The following is an 18,443-nucleotide window of genomic DNA, read 5'->3' on the forward strand; positions in this document are numbered from 1 at the left end:
CAAAATTACTTATAGTTAGTAAAATCTAAAAGTCTAGATCAAAATAAAGCATTACCACCCGTAAAGATCCACCATAGCAGATATTGTATGTCATTTCTGTGCCACTAACCATCCCTGTCTTCTATTATCCAAAGACAGCACCATGTGTAAAAATCTTCTAAATCAAACTATATCATTATTTCAGGGTGTTTGGATAGAGCACCTGTTGATGGACAACTGCTTCTGAGACCTTTCGGAATTGATGGATGGATCCTCCATTGGGGACCGCTTCCCGGAACCACCTGCCAGCTGCAGTCCTCCCTTCCAAACGAGCAATAGCTGCCATTGAGGAACCGACCTAGGGGAACAAGAGAAGAGAATAAGACATTTAGAGAATACTGAAAGACCCAAGAGAAAAGAAGCAGTGAAGTACCAATGAGAAAGCAAGAAAAATATGGGCTAACAATATTACACCTAGTTTAAGCGCTTAAAAGATTTGACGACAAAGAGTCTTTGACAGTTTATAAATATCTGAAGAGGCCTAAGAGGACATCTCATTGAAAGCGAACGCTCTTGATTCAAATGAGGATATGGTTTTAAGGTAAAGGAATAGAAAGGCAGGGAAGAAAATGAAGAAAGGCCATATTAGCAATGACCCCCAAGCCTTTCCATCAACAGACAATTCATTCAAGCGCTTGCTGGGCAGCAGGGATTGATCTGACCTTCATTAAGAAACATGGGGAGGAGAAACATTCTTGGCCTCCAGCGATTCATTGCATTACTGAGGATAAATTGCCTGTTGGCATGAAACTTATAAGCTTAGTTCGAAGTGATCATGCAATCTTACGTTAGTCATTTAAAATGACATGTTTCCAAGCAGAGTCTGCATTCATATAATAATAAAAGCTAAAAACTAAAATTATTGAAAAAAATCTAATTACATTTAAATCAAACTCTTGCATCATCTTTTACAATTTACCAGAAGCATTATTATATATTATGTGCACAATGATTTATGTATGCATATAAAACATAGCTGCCCTAGTGATTCACTGCATTACATACACCAGGGTTCCCCAAATCTTACCCTGGAAGCCCAGAGGCTCTCCTGATTTTGCCAAGTGGTTGATGCCCTCAGGGCAACATTATGTTGACCCTGGGACAACATTTCAATCAACCACAATCAGATTTCAGAAAAAACGTTTACAGTTTGTTTTAAGTTTAAGCTTACAACCAGGATTAGCTGTTTCTAGACCATTGTTTTTCACTTATCATGTCCCTCTGATTTTAGGGTTTGGTTATGGTTGGGGTTTGGGGTGGGTTTAGGTTTTATTTAGAAAAATGTTGTCTTTGGGTCAACACGATATGTTGCCCTGAGGACATCAACCACTTGGCAAAATCAGTTCAAGCGAAGGCCAGAGCACTACAAAGTTTATGTCCAACCCTTATCAAACTTAACCACCTGTGATTTTCTAGTGATGATGAAGTCCTATTAGCTTGCTCAGGTGTGTTTGATCAGGGTTGGAGCTAAACTCTGCAGTGCTCCGGCCCTCCAGGGTAAGATTTGGGAAACCCTGACATACACTGTAAAAAGTAAAAGTCAGATTTCCTTAAACAAATTAATTCAATTGGTAACACATACTGTATGAAATGTCTAGAACAAAGCATTCACATAATTAGTTTGTTAAATATACTTATGCCGCAAAAGTTATCTTGTCCCGAACAGAGCAGATTTTCAACCATTATACTGTATGACACTTGCATTATATGTGAGTGGCCCCTGCTTCACTTTCCCTGTCTCGTCCTTAAACCCGAGGATACTTAGACTAACAGACTAACAGAGTTTTTTCAACCCATAGGGAGTTAGCTGACATTGGCTTAACTTAGAACTGTCTTCTACTGTATGTTACATTATTACTCTGCTTGCTATTAGGCTACGGTTTAATCTGAGCCACTGTACTTTGCTACTTTTGGTGTCTTCTGATTTGTCTGTGTTTTCTCCTGCTTTTATTAATGTAAAGCTGCTTTGAAACAATTAAACAATTGTGAAAAGCGCTACATAAATAAAATTAAATAGAATTAAAATGTAACACAAAAGTTATTGAAAGATAGGTTGTTGAAACATCAATAAAACCACAACTTTTTTCTCTAGCTTTAAGACAGACAGACTGATTCTGTGGTAGTATTTGGTTTCTGAATCAACCTTGCCAAAACATCTTGTGTTTTAATTAAATAAAAATAGACCCTCTGCTTCTTTATCAATATTTTACTTTAATGAAATTTTTCCTTGTTTGTAGACCTTGCCAGCTCCCAATATCTTTCCCCTCATTTTAATTTAAAGTAAAAAGTATTACATGGATATTTTTAAAAAGCGTTTTATGTAAACACCTCCTCATCTGCCCTTCTAAAGTCCATAATCAAGAAGGTTGACAACAAAGTTAATTAAAGAGACAATGAAACCCATTTGTGCAAATTAAATGTGTTGAATGAGTTTTGAAAGAGATTGATTAGGATGCTGCTAATCAATATCAATATTTGCAGTAGCATATTGATTGTTAACAGTGACATTCAGCTTGTTCTAACAATAAACAACTCTCAGAATCCTGTTAAAATCTCAAATTGTATGTTTGTGTCCTATATTCCTGAAGCACTGCAGGCAGACCCAATAAAATCTGATTTCCATGCTGTATTGATCTAAGAAGTGTGAGGGAGGATCACCTAATCATCCACTGAGGGGAGATGGTACAGCATTGAACTCACGGCCATTAACAGGTAGAGAGTAAACACATCGACTGGTTTGACCACACTCTGAGGATTAGCATGAGAAGCAATGAAAGCGTAGGAGAGCCAACACTTTGCACCAGTGATCCTTAAACTGTGGCATGCCCTCTGGTCTTAACCAGCACAGCTGTGGAAATTTCCACAGTTATACTAAAAATAGGCCTTTCATTTTTTTCCAATGTCTGATTACAATTTTTATATCTCTTTATGCATCTATACAACTCATTGCATCTCAATGTATATGAGAGTCATTTTAGTGTTTGTAGTTATACTACACCTACCGGCTTGGAATTCTTCCACCCAAAGGCTGGATTAAGGCTGTTGGGTTATTTTCTTGGTTACATTTTTTAGTGAGTATTTTATGTTGCCCTTATTGACTGGGTCTCACTGACAGTAAAAACAAAGCATCTAGCCACCCACATTTCTCTAAGGAACCGTACTGCTGAATTACTTGTGGCTGTTTTTCACCGTGCAGTCTTTCTGGATCCTCTTCAGAGTACTTAAAATGATTTGTCTATGATTTGTCTTTTATCTACATAGCCATTACTGAACTGTAAATCTTTTTTTCATGCAGCATAATATTCTGGTATGCTATATAACTGTACCTGCTTATGTGGTTTATTTACAGATATCATTGTGTGAATTAATTACTGGGATTTTTTGTAAATTTCTACTTGTGATTCAAAGAAACTTAAGTTATGTTCTAATGTGTTCTCAAATGTTTAATTGTTAATAATAGAGATCACAATGCAATGTTTATTCTAATGACAATGTATCTCAATTAAAAAATGAGTGGTAGTCTGAGTTTTAGTTTCCTAACCCTGCAATTTTGTTATTTGACGATGATAAAGATTATTAGGGGTCAAGCCCTGAAGGGTCAAAGACCCTTATTAAAACTGTTGGTTTTCTTTTTATTCTTCTTCTTCTGCCATTGCTTTGACACGCTGATGTACAGGTATGGACAAAATCTAAGACCACACAAAAAAAAATGGTGTGCCTGCGCCACTAGTTAGCATGCATGGTTTCATCATAGCACCACTTAGTGGTCTCAGGATAAGATTCAAGAGCCATTCAAGAACACAGACCTTGCCCCATGACAGGTATTACTGTCTGAAAAATGATTTTTTTCAGTCTCAATACTGATATTTCTGTTATTGACATCACTAATGATGCCATCTCCTTTCATATACTACTGTAGTACCTCAAAAGGTTTTTGTCAGAAGACATGATCATGGCTCTGACAGATAACACCAATGAGTACGGTTTCCAAAAGAGAGGAGTTTTCATAAACAACAAAATGGTAGTGCTATGATTGAACATGTCTGTAAACACAGCTAAACATAGTACATACCACTTTTCTTTCAGTTTTCTGGTTTTGTAAATACAATCTGAAAATATTTTTATAATAAATGATTTTTCATAAAAATATGGTTTGTCTGGTTATTATGTATCGTGTGATTATGTATATGGATATATCGGCTACTGTTATTGGGCTACATAAGCAGTAAACCCTGCTAATGAACTCTTATATGTTCTCTACATGTTTAGACAGTGAGTGAAATCATAGCAATTCTGCTACCCAAAGGCCCAATATTGTAATATTACAACATATTCATGAAAAAATTTCAAAGTTTTTTCTATATTTGGGTCTTACATGGTTACTGGAACTGTATACTTCACTACCTGTAAATATACAAAAAGTTATCTAAAATTATCAAAGCCAATGTGACGGTTATCCATCTTCACCTGCACGATCACCTGCTTTCTCAGGTCACAAAATGTTAGAATTGTGTTAATGAGTCAAAAGAGCCGAACCCCATGTCTCTATGATGTTCTGATACAGAGATATAGCTCTTGCAAAATGGTTGCTAGGGTATTTTCATTGGTTGCTAGGGAGTGAATTGCAATCCATCAATGACTATACTCAAAGCCATGAAAGGAATAATCCATGATGGCTCATTAATTTAGATGTAAGGTTGCAGTATTTTTAAGTGAAAATAACAAATAACCACTAGGTGGCGCTGTGACAAACTCGTGTATGCAACCTCAGGTCATGACTGTGTTACATGTAGCTAGTATCATGGCTATACACTTTAGTTTAGTGAAGAAACAGTTGTATGACTATTGAGCTTACTCAATGTCAAAGGTGTTTTTTTTTTGTAGATTATGCTCAGACATCAGCGTATCAAATCTGGTTAAAAATGTCATTTCGGTGCAAAGTTATAACCATTTATATGTAAAAAACACAAAATTTGAAGTTTATTTTTAATTTTTTGGAATTTTCGGCCATTTCTGATGGAAATTGTAACATAACACAAACAGAGTTCGCACGTGTTTTTTAAGTGCTATTTTGTTGTGCAGAACTAACCGTAAGGCTAAACCTGGCATGTTTGGAATCGTTGGACTCGGCAACAATTCGGGACTACAAGTAAAAAAGTTGCATGAAAATACGTAAAACTCTGCCAAAGTTATAAGCATTTAAATGATTTGTCTGACCACTAGGTGGCACTGCAATGAAACTATGCATGCAACCTCAGGTCATGACTCTAATCACAAGTACCAAGTGTCATGTTGATACTTTCCCCAGTTATAGCCAAAAAGTCCTAATGGCTGCACACACTTCAGACGTTTGGCCGTGGCATGTTGACCGTCAGTGTTGGGCAAGTTACTAAAAATTTGTAATTAGTTACAGTTACTAGTTACTTCTTTAAAAAGTAATTGAATTACCCCACCAGTTACTGTATATCAAAAGTAATTAGTTGCTAGGGAAAGTAACTTTTATGTTACTTTTATGTCTGCTTTTTAAATGTAAATATGAACAGTACTGAACAGTCAAACAATAAAATGATAGGCCACGGTGGGCTTCACTTTTGTTAGATTATGTTATATTATTGGTTATGTACTGCATTATTTTAGTAAAGTTTCTTATATGGATGGGCTATTTTACACGTAAGACTCTAATATAGCACATACTGTAGGAGCCTATTTTGCTTTAGATTCAGCCTTTGAATGTTTTTGTTAGAAATTATCTTAATATGTAAGCTTAGTTTATTTATGTATTAGACAAATATTCTGTATGTTTACATTGAAAATATATGTGTTAAAATTCTGTACAGTCTGTTTAAGAATTTGGAGACCGTAGCTGTGTCCCAGGTCAAGGACGTCTAAGGACGTATTTTAAGGGTGATTGCCTCACAGCAGCGCAACTTGAGGCTAGTAAGGCCGTCCCAATTCAAAGGATGCTTAGAATGAAGCCTCAAAATGCGTTCTTATTTCTTCGCGCTGTTAAGGATAGAACTAATGGATCATTAACAGCTGAGGCTATCCCAAGATTCATTGCGCACATGCAATGGCTGCATATAACGACTGGATATTCAAAAATAAACTATTAAAACCTTTATTAAATAAAAGTGTATTTATCAGAAAATTTTTTCTTGTCACTGTTTTAGTATTATAAGTTATGTTTTGTGTTAATAATATTCTAATAAGGTTGATTAATTTGATATACTGTTGAATAGTTTAATCTACATCCACGTGTCATATTTTCTAAAATAAATTATAATTTTTCTGATTCCATATTTATTTTAATAAGTCAGAAACGTCTCAGCTGTGTCCTGCTGACAGGCGCGGTGTGCGCATGCAGCAGGTGACACAAATTATGGGTTAAACCGTCTCATTTCATTTCTCTTCGAGAACTTCTGAGGCTACCACCTTGAAAGGCAGAGTGCTTACCTTTTAAGGTCGCATGCTTAGAAGATTGCAGCCCTTGAATTGGGACACAGCTTGTGAAGCTTGCGGTGGGTAGTGCGAGTTTTCTTTACCGCATCTGTGATATTTATAATAATGGTAATAATAATAATAATGTTCATTAGTTAACATTAGTTAATGTATTAACTAACATGAACGAACCATGAGCAATATTTCTTACAGTATTATTAATCTTTGTTAATTTAGTTAATAGAAATAAAGCTTTAATTGTATGTTCATGTTCACAGTGCATTAATTAACGTTAACAAGATTTGAATAAAATAAGAGTAATTGTTGAAATTAACATTAACAAAGATTAATAAATGCTGTATAAGCGCAGTTCCAGAGCCGGACAGTAACGGAGTACATTTACTTGAGTACAGTACTTAAGTACAATTTTGAGGGATCTGTACTTTACTCGAGTATAATTTTTTTGGAGTACTCATGACTCTACTCAAGTACATTTGAGAAGCAAATATTTTACTCTTTACTCCACTACATTTCTATCCATAACCGTAAGTACAAGTTACTTTTTCTAAAAAAAAAAGGAAAAAATAAAAATATCAGAAACCCTCAATTTGTTGTTTCCCTCTCTTAAACATGATTGGATTGTGCAGGCGCAACTGATTGGGACAGCCTATCAGCAATCACCTTCAGCTTTCCGCCAAAGTCACCATGGTCAGATTTAGATAAGAGACGAAACCACTCACGAAACAATGGATGAAGACACAGCAGGTCCATTCTGGGAATGTGTCAACCCGTGGCCCCACCTCGCCAGACTATTTAAATTTTCTGAACAAGTTAATGATTGTTTTCTTTTCAAGTATTTCTGTGTTTACCAAAACTTCAGTGGCAGGAATCACTGGTGAGCCCGGATTATTGTTGTTCAAAATGAATTACTCGTCAAAACATCACACTCTTACTTGATCTGGACAAACTCAGCATCACAAGACAGGTTTAAGACTCCAGCTTCGACATTTGACCACTTTTTATGATTAAACTGGTTTGCAATAACATTAATTTCTTAATTTATGCCAGGAGTCCAAAATAATGAATCTGTAACGCTCGTTATTTTGAATAGAAATCATCATTCGTAAAACATTTATTCTGCTCTTCTCCGGTTGATTTTTGTTCAAATAGATAAAATATACAGAATCCGCCGGGGCTATTAGTACAATGGTGAGCATATTTGGGGAAATAATGATTAATTATCACATGTTAGTAAAATATTTTGTCTTAAAGAATAACATTTCTATTCATTTACCACTAATTTATGCGATCTGAAGAGCTCAAACAGTGAACAGAGCAATTTGTGTCTCCTCTTCCTGATTCATGTCAGATTTGACCTCAGAGCTCTATCATTTGCTGTACAGCTGTCAATCATCTCATGTGGTTCCACGTGCACTGTGGCAGTAGTAATGCAACATTTAGAAAATTTACTCTTGTACTCTTGATACTCAAGTACTTTTAAAAACAAGTACTTTTGTACTTTTACTTAAGTAGACATCTGACTATAGTACTTTTACTTTTACTTGAGTAAAATTTAGCAAGGGGTAACTGTACTTTTACTCAAGTACTGAAGCTGTGTACTCTGTCCGCCTCTGCGCAGTTCATTATAAGTTCATGTTAACTAATGTAGTTAAAGGCGGAGTGCTTAATGTTTGAAAACGCTTTGGAAATGGAGACGGCCCACTATCAAAACACACTTGTAGCCAATCAGCAGTAAGGGGTGTGTTTACTAACTGACATCCTTGCCCGGGTTGCGTATGTGTGGGGCGGGTCTTTTAAAAGAAGGTCCAGATTCTATTGGAGAAGGGGCGTGTTTATTTAGATGATTTCAAATATCAACATTAGCTTTCAAACATTGTGCACTCCGCCTTTAACTAATATTAACTAATAAACCTCATTGTAAATTGTTACCTATATTTTTAAATGTTGTAAGAGATAAATAATTTATTGATTGGTATAGTTGCCTTAAAGGACACTTCTGTTTTTTGTAAAGAAGTGACAGTAATTAATTAAACAATTAATTTCTATCACCCAACGACATTACAAAGAGTTTTCTTTAGCAAACTGTGAACAGATATCATGTTACATCCACCCATATAAAATAATTTAAAATACAGAAATATTTCGGGCCATTTAATTTCCTGATATTACTTGACATTCAGTGATGCTCAAGAAGTCAGCATGATTCATGAAAAGTCAGGTGGGTATAAACCAGGTGTAAATTCTTTAATCATGTTTTTAATTTTTTACAATTGCACGATATTGCACTGATTCAACAGTTGCACGATATAAAAGTTAATGTATAAATTAGATGAATGTTGATATATGAAAATAAACACCACAGTCTTTAATCATATTTTCATTGTGTCTTTGCTCCATCTGTGTTTTTTTGGGAACTGCGCTTTGTTGCAGCCACACTTGTTTCTGAGGAACTACTTATTTTGGCGGAAGAGTAATATTTGTACTAATATAATTACAACTTATTTGTGTTTTATTTTATGAAATCCTGCTATGCATATGAAGTAACCATTTTATGAAAGCAATAACCCCCGCGAAGCAGTGGGGTTACAGTGCATTTTATAACAGGGGTTTTAGGCACTCCGCTTCGCGTCGCTGTTATACAATGCACTTGTACCCCCCTGCTTCTTGGGGCTTATTGCTTTATTATATGGGGTCAGTGCTTAAAGTGGGGAAAAAGTTCCGGTACTCACTTGTGCAACATTGACATGGATATTGGAGAAATTAAAACCCATAGCTGCAGTTTTCCGGACATGGCTTATCCTAGTCCCAAACTAAAATGCATGTTTGAGCTGCCTTTATTTAAAAACATCTTCTACTGACATATCTTAACATATATTAGTGCCATTGTTTTCTCTCAAGATGCACACCAGTATTGTTTTTGTAAGGTTTGTTTGTAAAAACTACTTAAATGTCCCAAAATAACGTCTCGGTTACGTATGTAACCCTCGTTCCCTGAAGGAAGGGAACGGAGACGTCACGTCGTGACCGACGAATTGGGAACCGCTTCGCGGGTGACCTATCTACTTCGAGAACTATCAAAAACGCCAATGAACTTGGCATGCAGGTATTTGCATAATGCCGGCGCCGCCCCGCCAGGTGCGTATATAAGGCACAGGTGCATAATACCAAATCAGCTATATTATTGCTGAGAAGCCGAGCAACAGTGCCCGGCCTGGACAGCAATGGAACAGCAAACTGTGGCGACGGGACGTGACGTCTCCGTTCCCTTCCTTCAGGGAACGAGGGTTACATACGTAACCGAGACGTTCCCTTTCAGTCGGTCACTACGACGTCACGTCGTGACCGACGAATTGGGAATCCCTACCAAAACGCCACTGCAGCTGAACCCTTCCAGTGCCTGCAAAAGCCCTCCGCCCTCCACATAAAGGGGTGGAACCTAAGGCGAAATGCAGAAGGCCGGTCACTACCTGTTCCTTAACCCACGATAGTGAAGCAGCGAACTGGGAGAAGCGTCTAAACTGAGCGGAGCTAGAACACTGCGGAAGCCATCCCCTAAGAAGGTTAAATGGATGACATAAAAATATATGAAACAACCGACAGGTTGCTCAAAATAAAGTCTCTGAACAATACATGGTATGTTGAGAGATGCAGAGCAGGCTCTGCTTAAGGAAAAACGTGGAGGATTAGAACCCCACGGACTATACACACAAATGAACCCCACGTAGGGGACAAATGTGGACGCCTAGCCTACACAGGTTTACAGAGAATACATCAGTGATAGGTTGACAGCGGATGCTCCGCAACACCAGCTATCAGGGCGGTGGAGGAGAGGCAAAAACAGTTTTTTAGACGTTTTTGCCCCGATGGCCTTCCATAATGGTGCAAATGTGCAGCACCAAAATAGAGGCTCCAAGCCGACACACGAGCCGACCCTCGGCATTCTTAACTAGTTAGTAGAAAGAACCCGAGTGGAAACCGGTTCGACACGAACACTATAGAATCTTGTGAACGTATTAGGTGTCGCCCAGCCTGCAGCTCTACAAATATCTGTTAGCGAGGAACCGCGAGCCAGTGCCCAAGATGATGCCACACTGCGAGTAGAGTGGGCACGTAAATTAAATGGACAAGGCACATTCTGCTTTTGATATGCAAGGGCTATAGTATCCACAATCCAATGGGACATCCTCTGCTTGGTGACAGCTTTTCCTTTCTGCTGACCACCGTAACAAACAAAGAGCTGATCTGAGGTCCTAAAACTTTGCGTTCTGTCTATATACACACGTAGTGCACGAACAGGACATAACAAAGCCATGGCTGGTTCTGCCTCCTCCAAAGGCAGTGCTTGGAGATTCACCACTTGATCTCTAAAAGGAGTGGTGGGAACTTTGGGCACAAAGCCGGGCCGGGGTCTCAGTGTTACGCTGGATGCAGCCGGCCCGAACTGAAGGCACGATTCATCGACCGAAAATGCATGAATATCCCCTATCCTCTTAACAGAAGCCAAAGCAAGGAGAGTTAAAGTTTTCATTGTAAGAAACTTAACACTCACACTATGCAGAGGCTCGAATGGGGCTTCCTGGAGTGATTTCAGCACCAAGGACAGGTCCCAAGGAGGAATAGAGGGGGGACGCGAAGGATTCAGTCTTCGAGCGCCTCTGAGAAATCTGATGACTAGGTCGTGCTGACCCACTGTTCTACCGTTTACGGGTGAATGGTGAGCTGATATCGCAGCGATATCGACCTTAATAGTGGATGGTGACAGCCTATTCTCCAAGCGACGCTGGAGATATAAAAGCACAACACTAATCGGGCATTCTCGGGGGTTTTCACTTCGGGAAGAACACCAGTCGACAAACAGGTTCCATTAAGGCGCGTAAGCCTGTCTCGTAGACGGCGCTCGCGCAGCAGCAATAGTGTTAGATACCTCTTGCGGTAAATCACTCATATCCTCCGTGCCCCGTCCAGAGACCACACATGGAGGTTCCACAGGTCGGGGCGCGGGTGCCATAATGTGCCCTCTTGTTGAGAAAGAAGGTCCTTCCTCAGGGGAATCTTCCACGGAGGGGCTGTCGCGAGGAGAGAGAGTTCTGGAAACCAGCTCCTGGTTGTCCAATACGGTGCCACCAACAGCACGCTCTCCTCGTCCTCCCGGATTTTGCATAAGGTTTGCGCAATGAGGCTCACCGGAGGGAACGCGTATTTGCGCATGTTTCGCGGCCAGCTGTGTGCCAATGCATCCACGCCGAGCGAGTCGTCGGCTAGTGACTAGAACAGGCGACAATGGGTCGTCTCTGGGGAAGCAAACAGATCTATCTGCGCTTTGACGAAACGTCTCCAAATTTGCTGAACCGCAATGGGGTGGAGTCGCCATTCGCCGGGACGCGCAGCCCGAGAGAGCGCATCCGCCTCTACATTGAGCGTGCCCGGGATGTAAATGGCACGAAGAGACCTCAAATTCTTCTGACTCCAAGTGAGGAGGTGACGGGCGAGATGCGACAGGTGACGCGAGCGTAAACCGCCTTGACGATTGATGTACGCCACGGTCGCAGTGTTGTCTGTACGAACTAATACATCTTTGCCCCGTAACTCGTTGCTGAAACGGACGAGCGCAAGATATACAGCCCACATTTCCCGGCAGTTTATGTGCCAATGCAGCTGGGGTGTCGTCCAGACCCCCGAAGCCGCAAGCCCATCGTATGTGGCCCCCCACCCCGTGTCTGACGCATCTGTGCATACTATCGCGTGCCTGGAGGCCTGTCTCAGAGGGACACCGGCTCGGAGAAACGCACGGTCTGACCACGGAGTGAAAGTGCGACGACACGCAGGTGTAATGATAACACGGTGAATGCCGCGCAACCACGCTCTCCTCGGGACTCGATCGTGAAGCCAACGCTGAAGCGGTCGCATATGAAGCAGTCCGAGCGGAGTTACAGCTGCGGCTGCTGCCATATGCCCCAAAAGCTTCTGAAATTGTTTCAGCGGGACCGCGCTCTTGCTCTTGAATGTATTCAGGCAAGTCAGAATCGACTGTACACGCGCTTCTGTTAGACGAGCTGTCAAATCGATCGAGTCCAGTTCCATACCGAGAAAAGAGATTCTCTGCACGGGGCAAAGCTTGCTCTTTTCCCAGTTGACCCGAAGACCCAAACGAGCGAGGTGTTTTAAAGTTAAATCTCTGTGATCGCACAGCGTCTGACGTGTTTGAGCTAGTATTAGCCAATCGTCCAGATACGCGAGAATGCGCACACCTCTCTCTCTCAGGGGTTTTAAAGCCCCCTCCACTACTTTGGTGAATACACGGGGCGACAGAGAGAGCCCGAATGGGAGGACTTTGTACTGGTATGCTCGCCCCTCGAACGCAAAGCGGAGAAACGGCCTGTGTCGGGGGAGAATCGATACGTGAAAGTACGCGTCCTTCAGGTCGATAGATGCGAACCAATCGTTTTGACGAATGCATGGAAATATGCGTTTGGGCGTCAGCATTTTGAACGGCATTCTGTGAAGTGCACGGTTCAGCGAACGCAGGTCCAGGATCGGTCGCAAGCCGCCGCTTTTCTTGGGTACAATAAAGTAAGGGCTGTAAAACCCCGACCTCATCTCGGCTGGAGGGACCGGCTGAATCGCGTCTTTCGCCAATAAGACAGCGATCTCCGCACGGAGGACGTGCGCATCGGCAGCTCTCACCGTAGTGAAACGAACGCCGGAGAATTTGGGGGGACGCCGGGCAAATTGGATCGCATAGCCGAGACGAATCGTGCGTAAAAGCCAACGCGACGGGCTGGGAAGCTGTTCCCACGCCCCCAGATACCGTGCGAGAGGGACTAAAGGCACGATCGGTGTACCCGCGGCGGGCGCAACGGAGGTGATCGCCGGTGTGTGCGTAACGGCCGCACCGACAGCAGTGTTGTGTGTAATAACACTCACCTGAGTCCGTTGCTGGGTGGTTGAGTAAGGGAGGCTCTGCTGAAGACACCTCACACCACTCGATGCACCCTCTGGCGAAGGAGGAGGGAGACGATGGGTTATGAGCCCGTAGCTGTCTCCTACCGGCTGAGAGCGCGGTGGGGTTATGAGCCCGTGCGTCGCTCTCGTTCTCCTCTGATGAGTCGGAGAACGAGGGGGGGTTATGAGCCCTCTCGTATCTCCGGAGCTCATCTGAAGACCTAGAGATGGAAGTGGAATTCGCTCTTTTTGTGGATTTGTGGGTGCCGACTGAAAAGTCGGCGGAACAGAAAAATGAAACAAAAGATTCCCCAACCGGCCCTCCTCCGGTGGGGGGAGTGGTGCCTTCACCATCTCCCGAAGAGCGATCCCCTCCATCTCTAGGTCGCCCGTCTCAGGGCCGCTTTGATCTTCTTTTACCACCCTTTGCAGCGGGCTGAGCGGGCGGGGCGGGCTGCTGACGACCGGTTCCTCGCTTCTTAGAAGAGCCCCGGGGAGGAACGGAGGCGGCCGCCGCAGGACGCCCTCGGCGAGGAGCAGGCTGAGGCGCCGACGTGGATGGGGCAGGCGCAGGACGCTTCCGACGTGGCATGATCTGAGCGATGGCCTCAGTCTGCTTCTTGGCCGCGGAGAATTGCTGGGCAAACTCCTCGACCGTCTCGCCGAACAGGCCGGTCTGGGAAACCGGAGCATTCAGGAGCCGGGTTTTATCAGCGTCCTTCATGTCCGCCAGACACAGCCAGAGATGGCGTTCCTGGACTACCAGGGTAGACATCGCACGCCCGACGGCGCGTGCGGTGACCTTGGTCGCACGAAGCGCCAGATCAGTAGCCGCACGTAGTTCAGAGAACTCCGCCGAGTCGTGACCTCCCGCGTGCAGATCCCTCAGAGCCTTAGCCTGATGGACCTGCAGCAATGCCATGGCATGCAGGGCAGAGGCTGCCTCCCCACAAGCCTTGTAAGCAGCACCGGACAGCGCCGAAGACTGCTTTCAGGCCCGTGAGGGGAGAGTAGGCTGGTCCCGCCAGGAGGAAGCGACACCGGCCGACCACAACTGCATCGCGACCGGGCGCTCCACTGACGGGATACCAGTGTACCCCTTGGCATCTCCACCCTCGAGAGAGGTGAGAGGTGAAGGCTGATACGGCCGGTTCCGGGCGGAAAACGGGGTTTTCCACGACCGCGTCAGCTCTTCATGCACCTCGGGGAAGAAAGGCACCGGGGGCGAGGACTGAGAAGCCCTGGCACCCCCGAAGAACCAATCATCGAGGCGGGACGGTTCAGGTGGGGGAGGTTTAGTCCACTCCAAGCCGACCGCCTCCGCCGCCCGAGCGAGCATGGCTGCCATCTCAGGGTCGAACGCAGAAGCCGCAACCTGGCCCGAAGGCGGGAGCGGATCCGGATCGACGTCTGAGGCTGACAACCCCCCCTCCGACGTTACGGTGGATATCGCGTCAGGTGGAGGCTCGACAGAGCGCGAGGACACCGTAGAACACGGGCCGCTCGTCTCCATCGGGACCTCCGCTGGCAACGGATCAGGGCGCTGGGAGCTACTGGACGAACCAGCAGACCGACCCAGCACCGTTATACGGAGGTCATCCTTCGCCAATCTGGTAGCTGCGCCCTTAGCAGCACCAGACTGGGAAGGCGGGGGCCGTTGCCGGAGGAACGACACCCGTCTCCGCAAATCCGCTATAGTCATGCCCTCACAGATGGGGCATGAACTATCACGCAACGCTGCCTCTGCGTGCTGGAGCCCCAGACACGAGAGACAACGCTTGTGGCCATCCTGGGGGGCGATAAACACACCGCATCCAGAAACGGAGCACGGACGGAAATCCATCTTTAAAAAGACGACCCCGACCGTGACACGAATGAGTGGCTGTCTTTAAAAAGACACAAAGCTCAAACGTGCTGCTCTTTTAGGGAAATCACTCTTTTGTGCGAGCTGGTGAAACACACAGGGAGAGGCAAACGCACTCACTCGAACTCAAGTCCTAAATTAAGAGACAGAGAGAGAGAGAAAGGGTGGAAAAAAACACTGCGAGCCTCCGCTGAGGTGTCTTTGCCCAACCAACTTCAGCAAGCTGAGACTTTTCTTCCCAGAACAGGATCTACGAAGATCAGTTAGAATAGCTTCTCGTGAGCAGATGTCTGCCGGCTTCGAAGCAATAAAGCTGATTTGGTATTATGCACCTGTGCCTTATATACGCACCTGGCGGGGCGGCGCCGGCATTATGCAAATACCTGCATGCCAAGTTCATTGGCGTTTTTGATAGTTCTCGAAGTAGATAGGTCACCCGCGAAGCGGTTCCCAATTCGTCGGTCACGACGTGACGTCGTAGTGACCGACTGAAAGGGAACTAAGCCCTAGTCCTGGATTAATCTAAACCCTGTCCGGTAAACTGCCCCATAGAGATTTAAAACATGCAGTTTAGTAAGGCATAAATAGAGTAGCTTTTAAAGAATCTAATAAAAGTGGTGCAGGGGTGTATAAAATTAACTGAAAAGATAAACACAAAAAAACCTACAAACACTTTAAATGTATTATCAACCACAGTAAACACTCCCCAGTCAAGATATGTACATGAATATTACTGTCAACTTGTTTATGCAGATAATATTTTATATGCTTGATCATGGTTTCTGTGATTTAAGACTATATTTAAAGTACTGACAACTGTCAAGAGGGCATTATTGTTGTGCAAAAGTATAAAGCAGATGATTATGATGATGATGCTCTCTCCCATCGACAGATTAATTTGCCTTTGCACAAAACTGGACCCGCACTCTCAGATACTGTACGCCCTGAGCTCTTTATATGCAGGGAGTGTTCATGGGAGTTGCAGTTTCGTAGTGTTGCACTGCGTTTATTATTTCACATGGCTTTAAAAAAAACTACATTAAGCTGTTTTACCTGCCACCACTGAAATCTACCAACATTTGTTGACAGATGTTGATGTCAAGCCCTGCGGACAGTGTTTACTTTATCTGGGTGGTCTGATTGACCTTTTGGTCCCTTTCGGAAGATCACTAGGTATTTTAAATTATAAAAGAAAGCTTCTGATCATCGGCTTTTATTCATGTGATATGTTGACAAGATAAATAAAACAGATAATATCTTTATTATTGACTGAGTAATGTCATGTCAGCGACTGAAATCATAGTAAAATTAATCTTAAAATCTAACTGTGATGCTCTTTATCACACAATAAGGTTTAGTCTTTAGTCTTTTCTTACCGTGGCCTGGAAAGGCAAAAATAAATTACAATGGTAAATTACTTATTTACAAGATTAAAATCAAATTTACAAGTTTTTTTATCAAATTTACAAGTTTTTAACGAATTTACAAGTTTTTTAACAAATTTACAATGAGTGAATAAATAAAAAAAAAAATTAAACAAAATAACAAGTTTTTTAACAAATTTACAATGAGTAAACAAAATTACAAGTTTTAAAACAAATCCACGTTACAGCACCATGTAAACAAACTCGTCACGCTTCCCCGTTTCAGTCTATGTAACCCCAGGAGCAAACGAACAATGCAGTCCTGATTAAAAAGTTTGAAGCACCCTCTCGTGTTGTCTGTAATGTAATGAGAGAGTCAGTTAATTATTTTGATTACTGCCATCAAAAACGTGTGCAACTTGGAAAGCTACCGTTAGCTAACTAAAACTATTTCACTTACCTGAAAATAAGGTCCAATATCTCTTTAAGTCACTTCGGAAGCAATGAAAAGTTATATTATCACTCCCTTTTTGTTAATAGGATGTACAGCCTAATACACAACATCGCATTAACAACTCTCATGTGATTCACAGCGATACTTCCAGGTTTCTTTCCACTGGAGGCTCGGATGCGTGACGTCAGCGTATTGTACCTACCCTTTCCGTAATAAACGTAAATTTGTTTTAAAACTTGTAATTTGTTCGCTCATTGTAAATTTGTTACAAAAACTTGTACATTTGTTCACTCATTGTAAATTTGTTAAAAAACTTGTATATTTGTTCACTCGTTGTAAATTTGTTAAAAAACTTGTAAATTTGTTCACTCATTGTAAATTTGTTAAAAAACTTGTATATTTGTTCACTCATTGTAAATTTGTTAAAAAACTTGTAAGTTTGTTCACACTTTGTAAATTTGTTAAAAAAATGTACATTTATTCACTCATTGTGAATTTGTTAAAAAACTTGTAAATTTGTTAAAAAACTTGTAATTAGAAGTAAATTAAAAGTAATTTACCATTGTAATTTTAGCTCAGAATACCATGTAGATAAAATATTATAGCATGTTTAAATTGCCACTTTGTAGGTGTAAGCAAAAATGTGCCATTTTCGGTGTGTCCTTTTAAATGCAAATGAGCTGATCTCTGCACTAAATGGCAGTGCTGTGGTTGGAATCTTACATCACAAGAGGAGCCTAATTTCAATTATATTTTCACATGTTTGCAGTGAACGAGAGGTAAGGACATTCTGTGGGCTTCCTCTGACATACACAGCCAATCACGGTTCTACATTAGGAAAGCGCCAAAATGAAAACTCCTCCTTATCTAAAATGTTATAAAAGTTCATTTTTTCCAGACATTCCTCGCTCTTAGTCTCACCCTGAAAAGAAAAACATTAACAGAGTACCCTAAGTTCTGAGTCTCCCGCTGCATGCTAAGAGACTGAACAGAGCACCCAACTTCTGAGACTCCCGCTGAGAGAGACAATTACAAATTATCGGAAAACCAACCAAGTTTCTGAATCTCTCCTTGAGATTTTACAGCTTTTGGTTCTGAGTTTGACAACAGAGACTGAACCAGATCGACCACAAGTTCTGAGTTTCAGGCCTGTGCGTCCAGAGACTAAGCGGATCACTCCACGTTCCGAGTCTCACATCCAGAAAGGCAATTACAGATGTCTGCAACAAGGTGAATCTCAGAAGAGCAAACCTTGACTTCAAGGGACCTTCATCTGCGTGTTCCAGATTTGTTAAGGACCTTCTGCACATACTACATGACA

General features: G+C 42.3%; 1 protein-coding gene across 1 annotated transcript in view; it reads right to left on the reverse strand.

The window, feature by feature from the left end:
* LOC129416905 (ALK tyrosine kinase receptor) overlaps window positions 1-18,443 on the reverse strand; it is a 723,819-nt gene that overhangs the window by 107,948 nt on the left and 597,428 nt on the right. The window contains exon 7 of the mRNA XM_073869493.1: window positions 203-337. Coding sequence (XP_073725594.1) covers window positions 203-337 — 135 coding nt within the window. The remainder of the gene's footprint in view (window positions 1-202; window positions 338-18,443) is intronic.

This window comes from Misgurnus anguillicaudatus, chromosome 7 (assembly GCF_027580225.2).
Source record: "Misgurnus anguillicaudatus chromosome 7, ASM2758022v2, whole genome shotgun sequence".
Classification (NCBI taxonomy): Eukaryota; Metazoa; Chordata; class Actinopteri; order Cypriniformes; family Cobitidae; genus Misgurnus; species Misgurnus anguillicaudatus.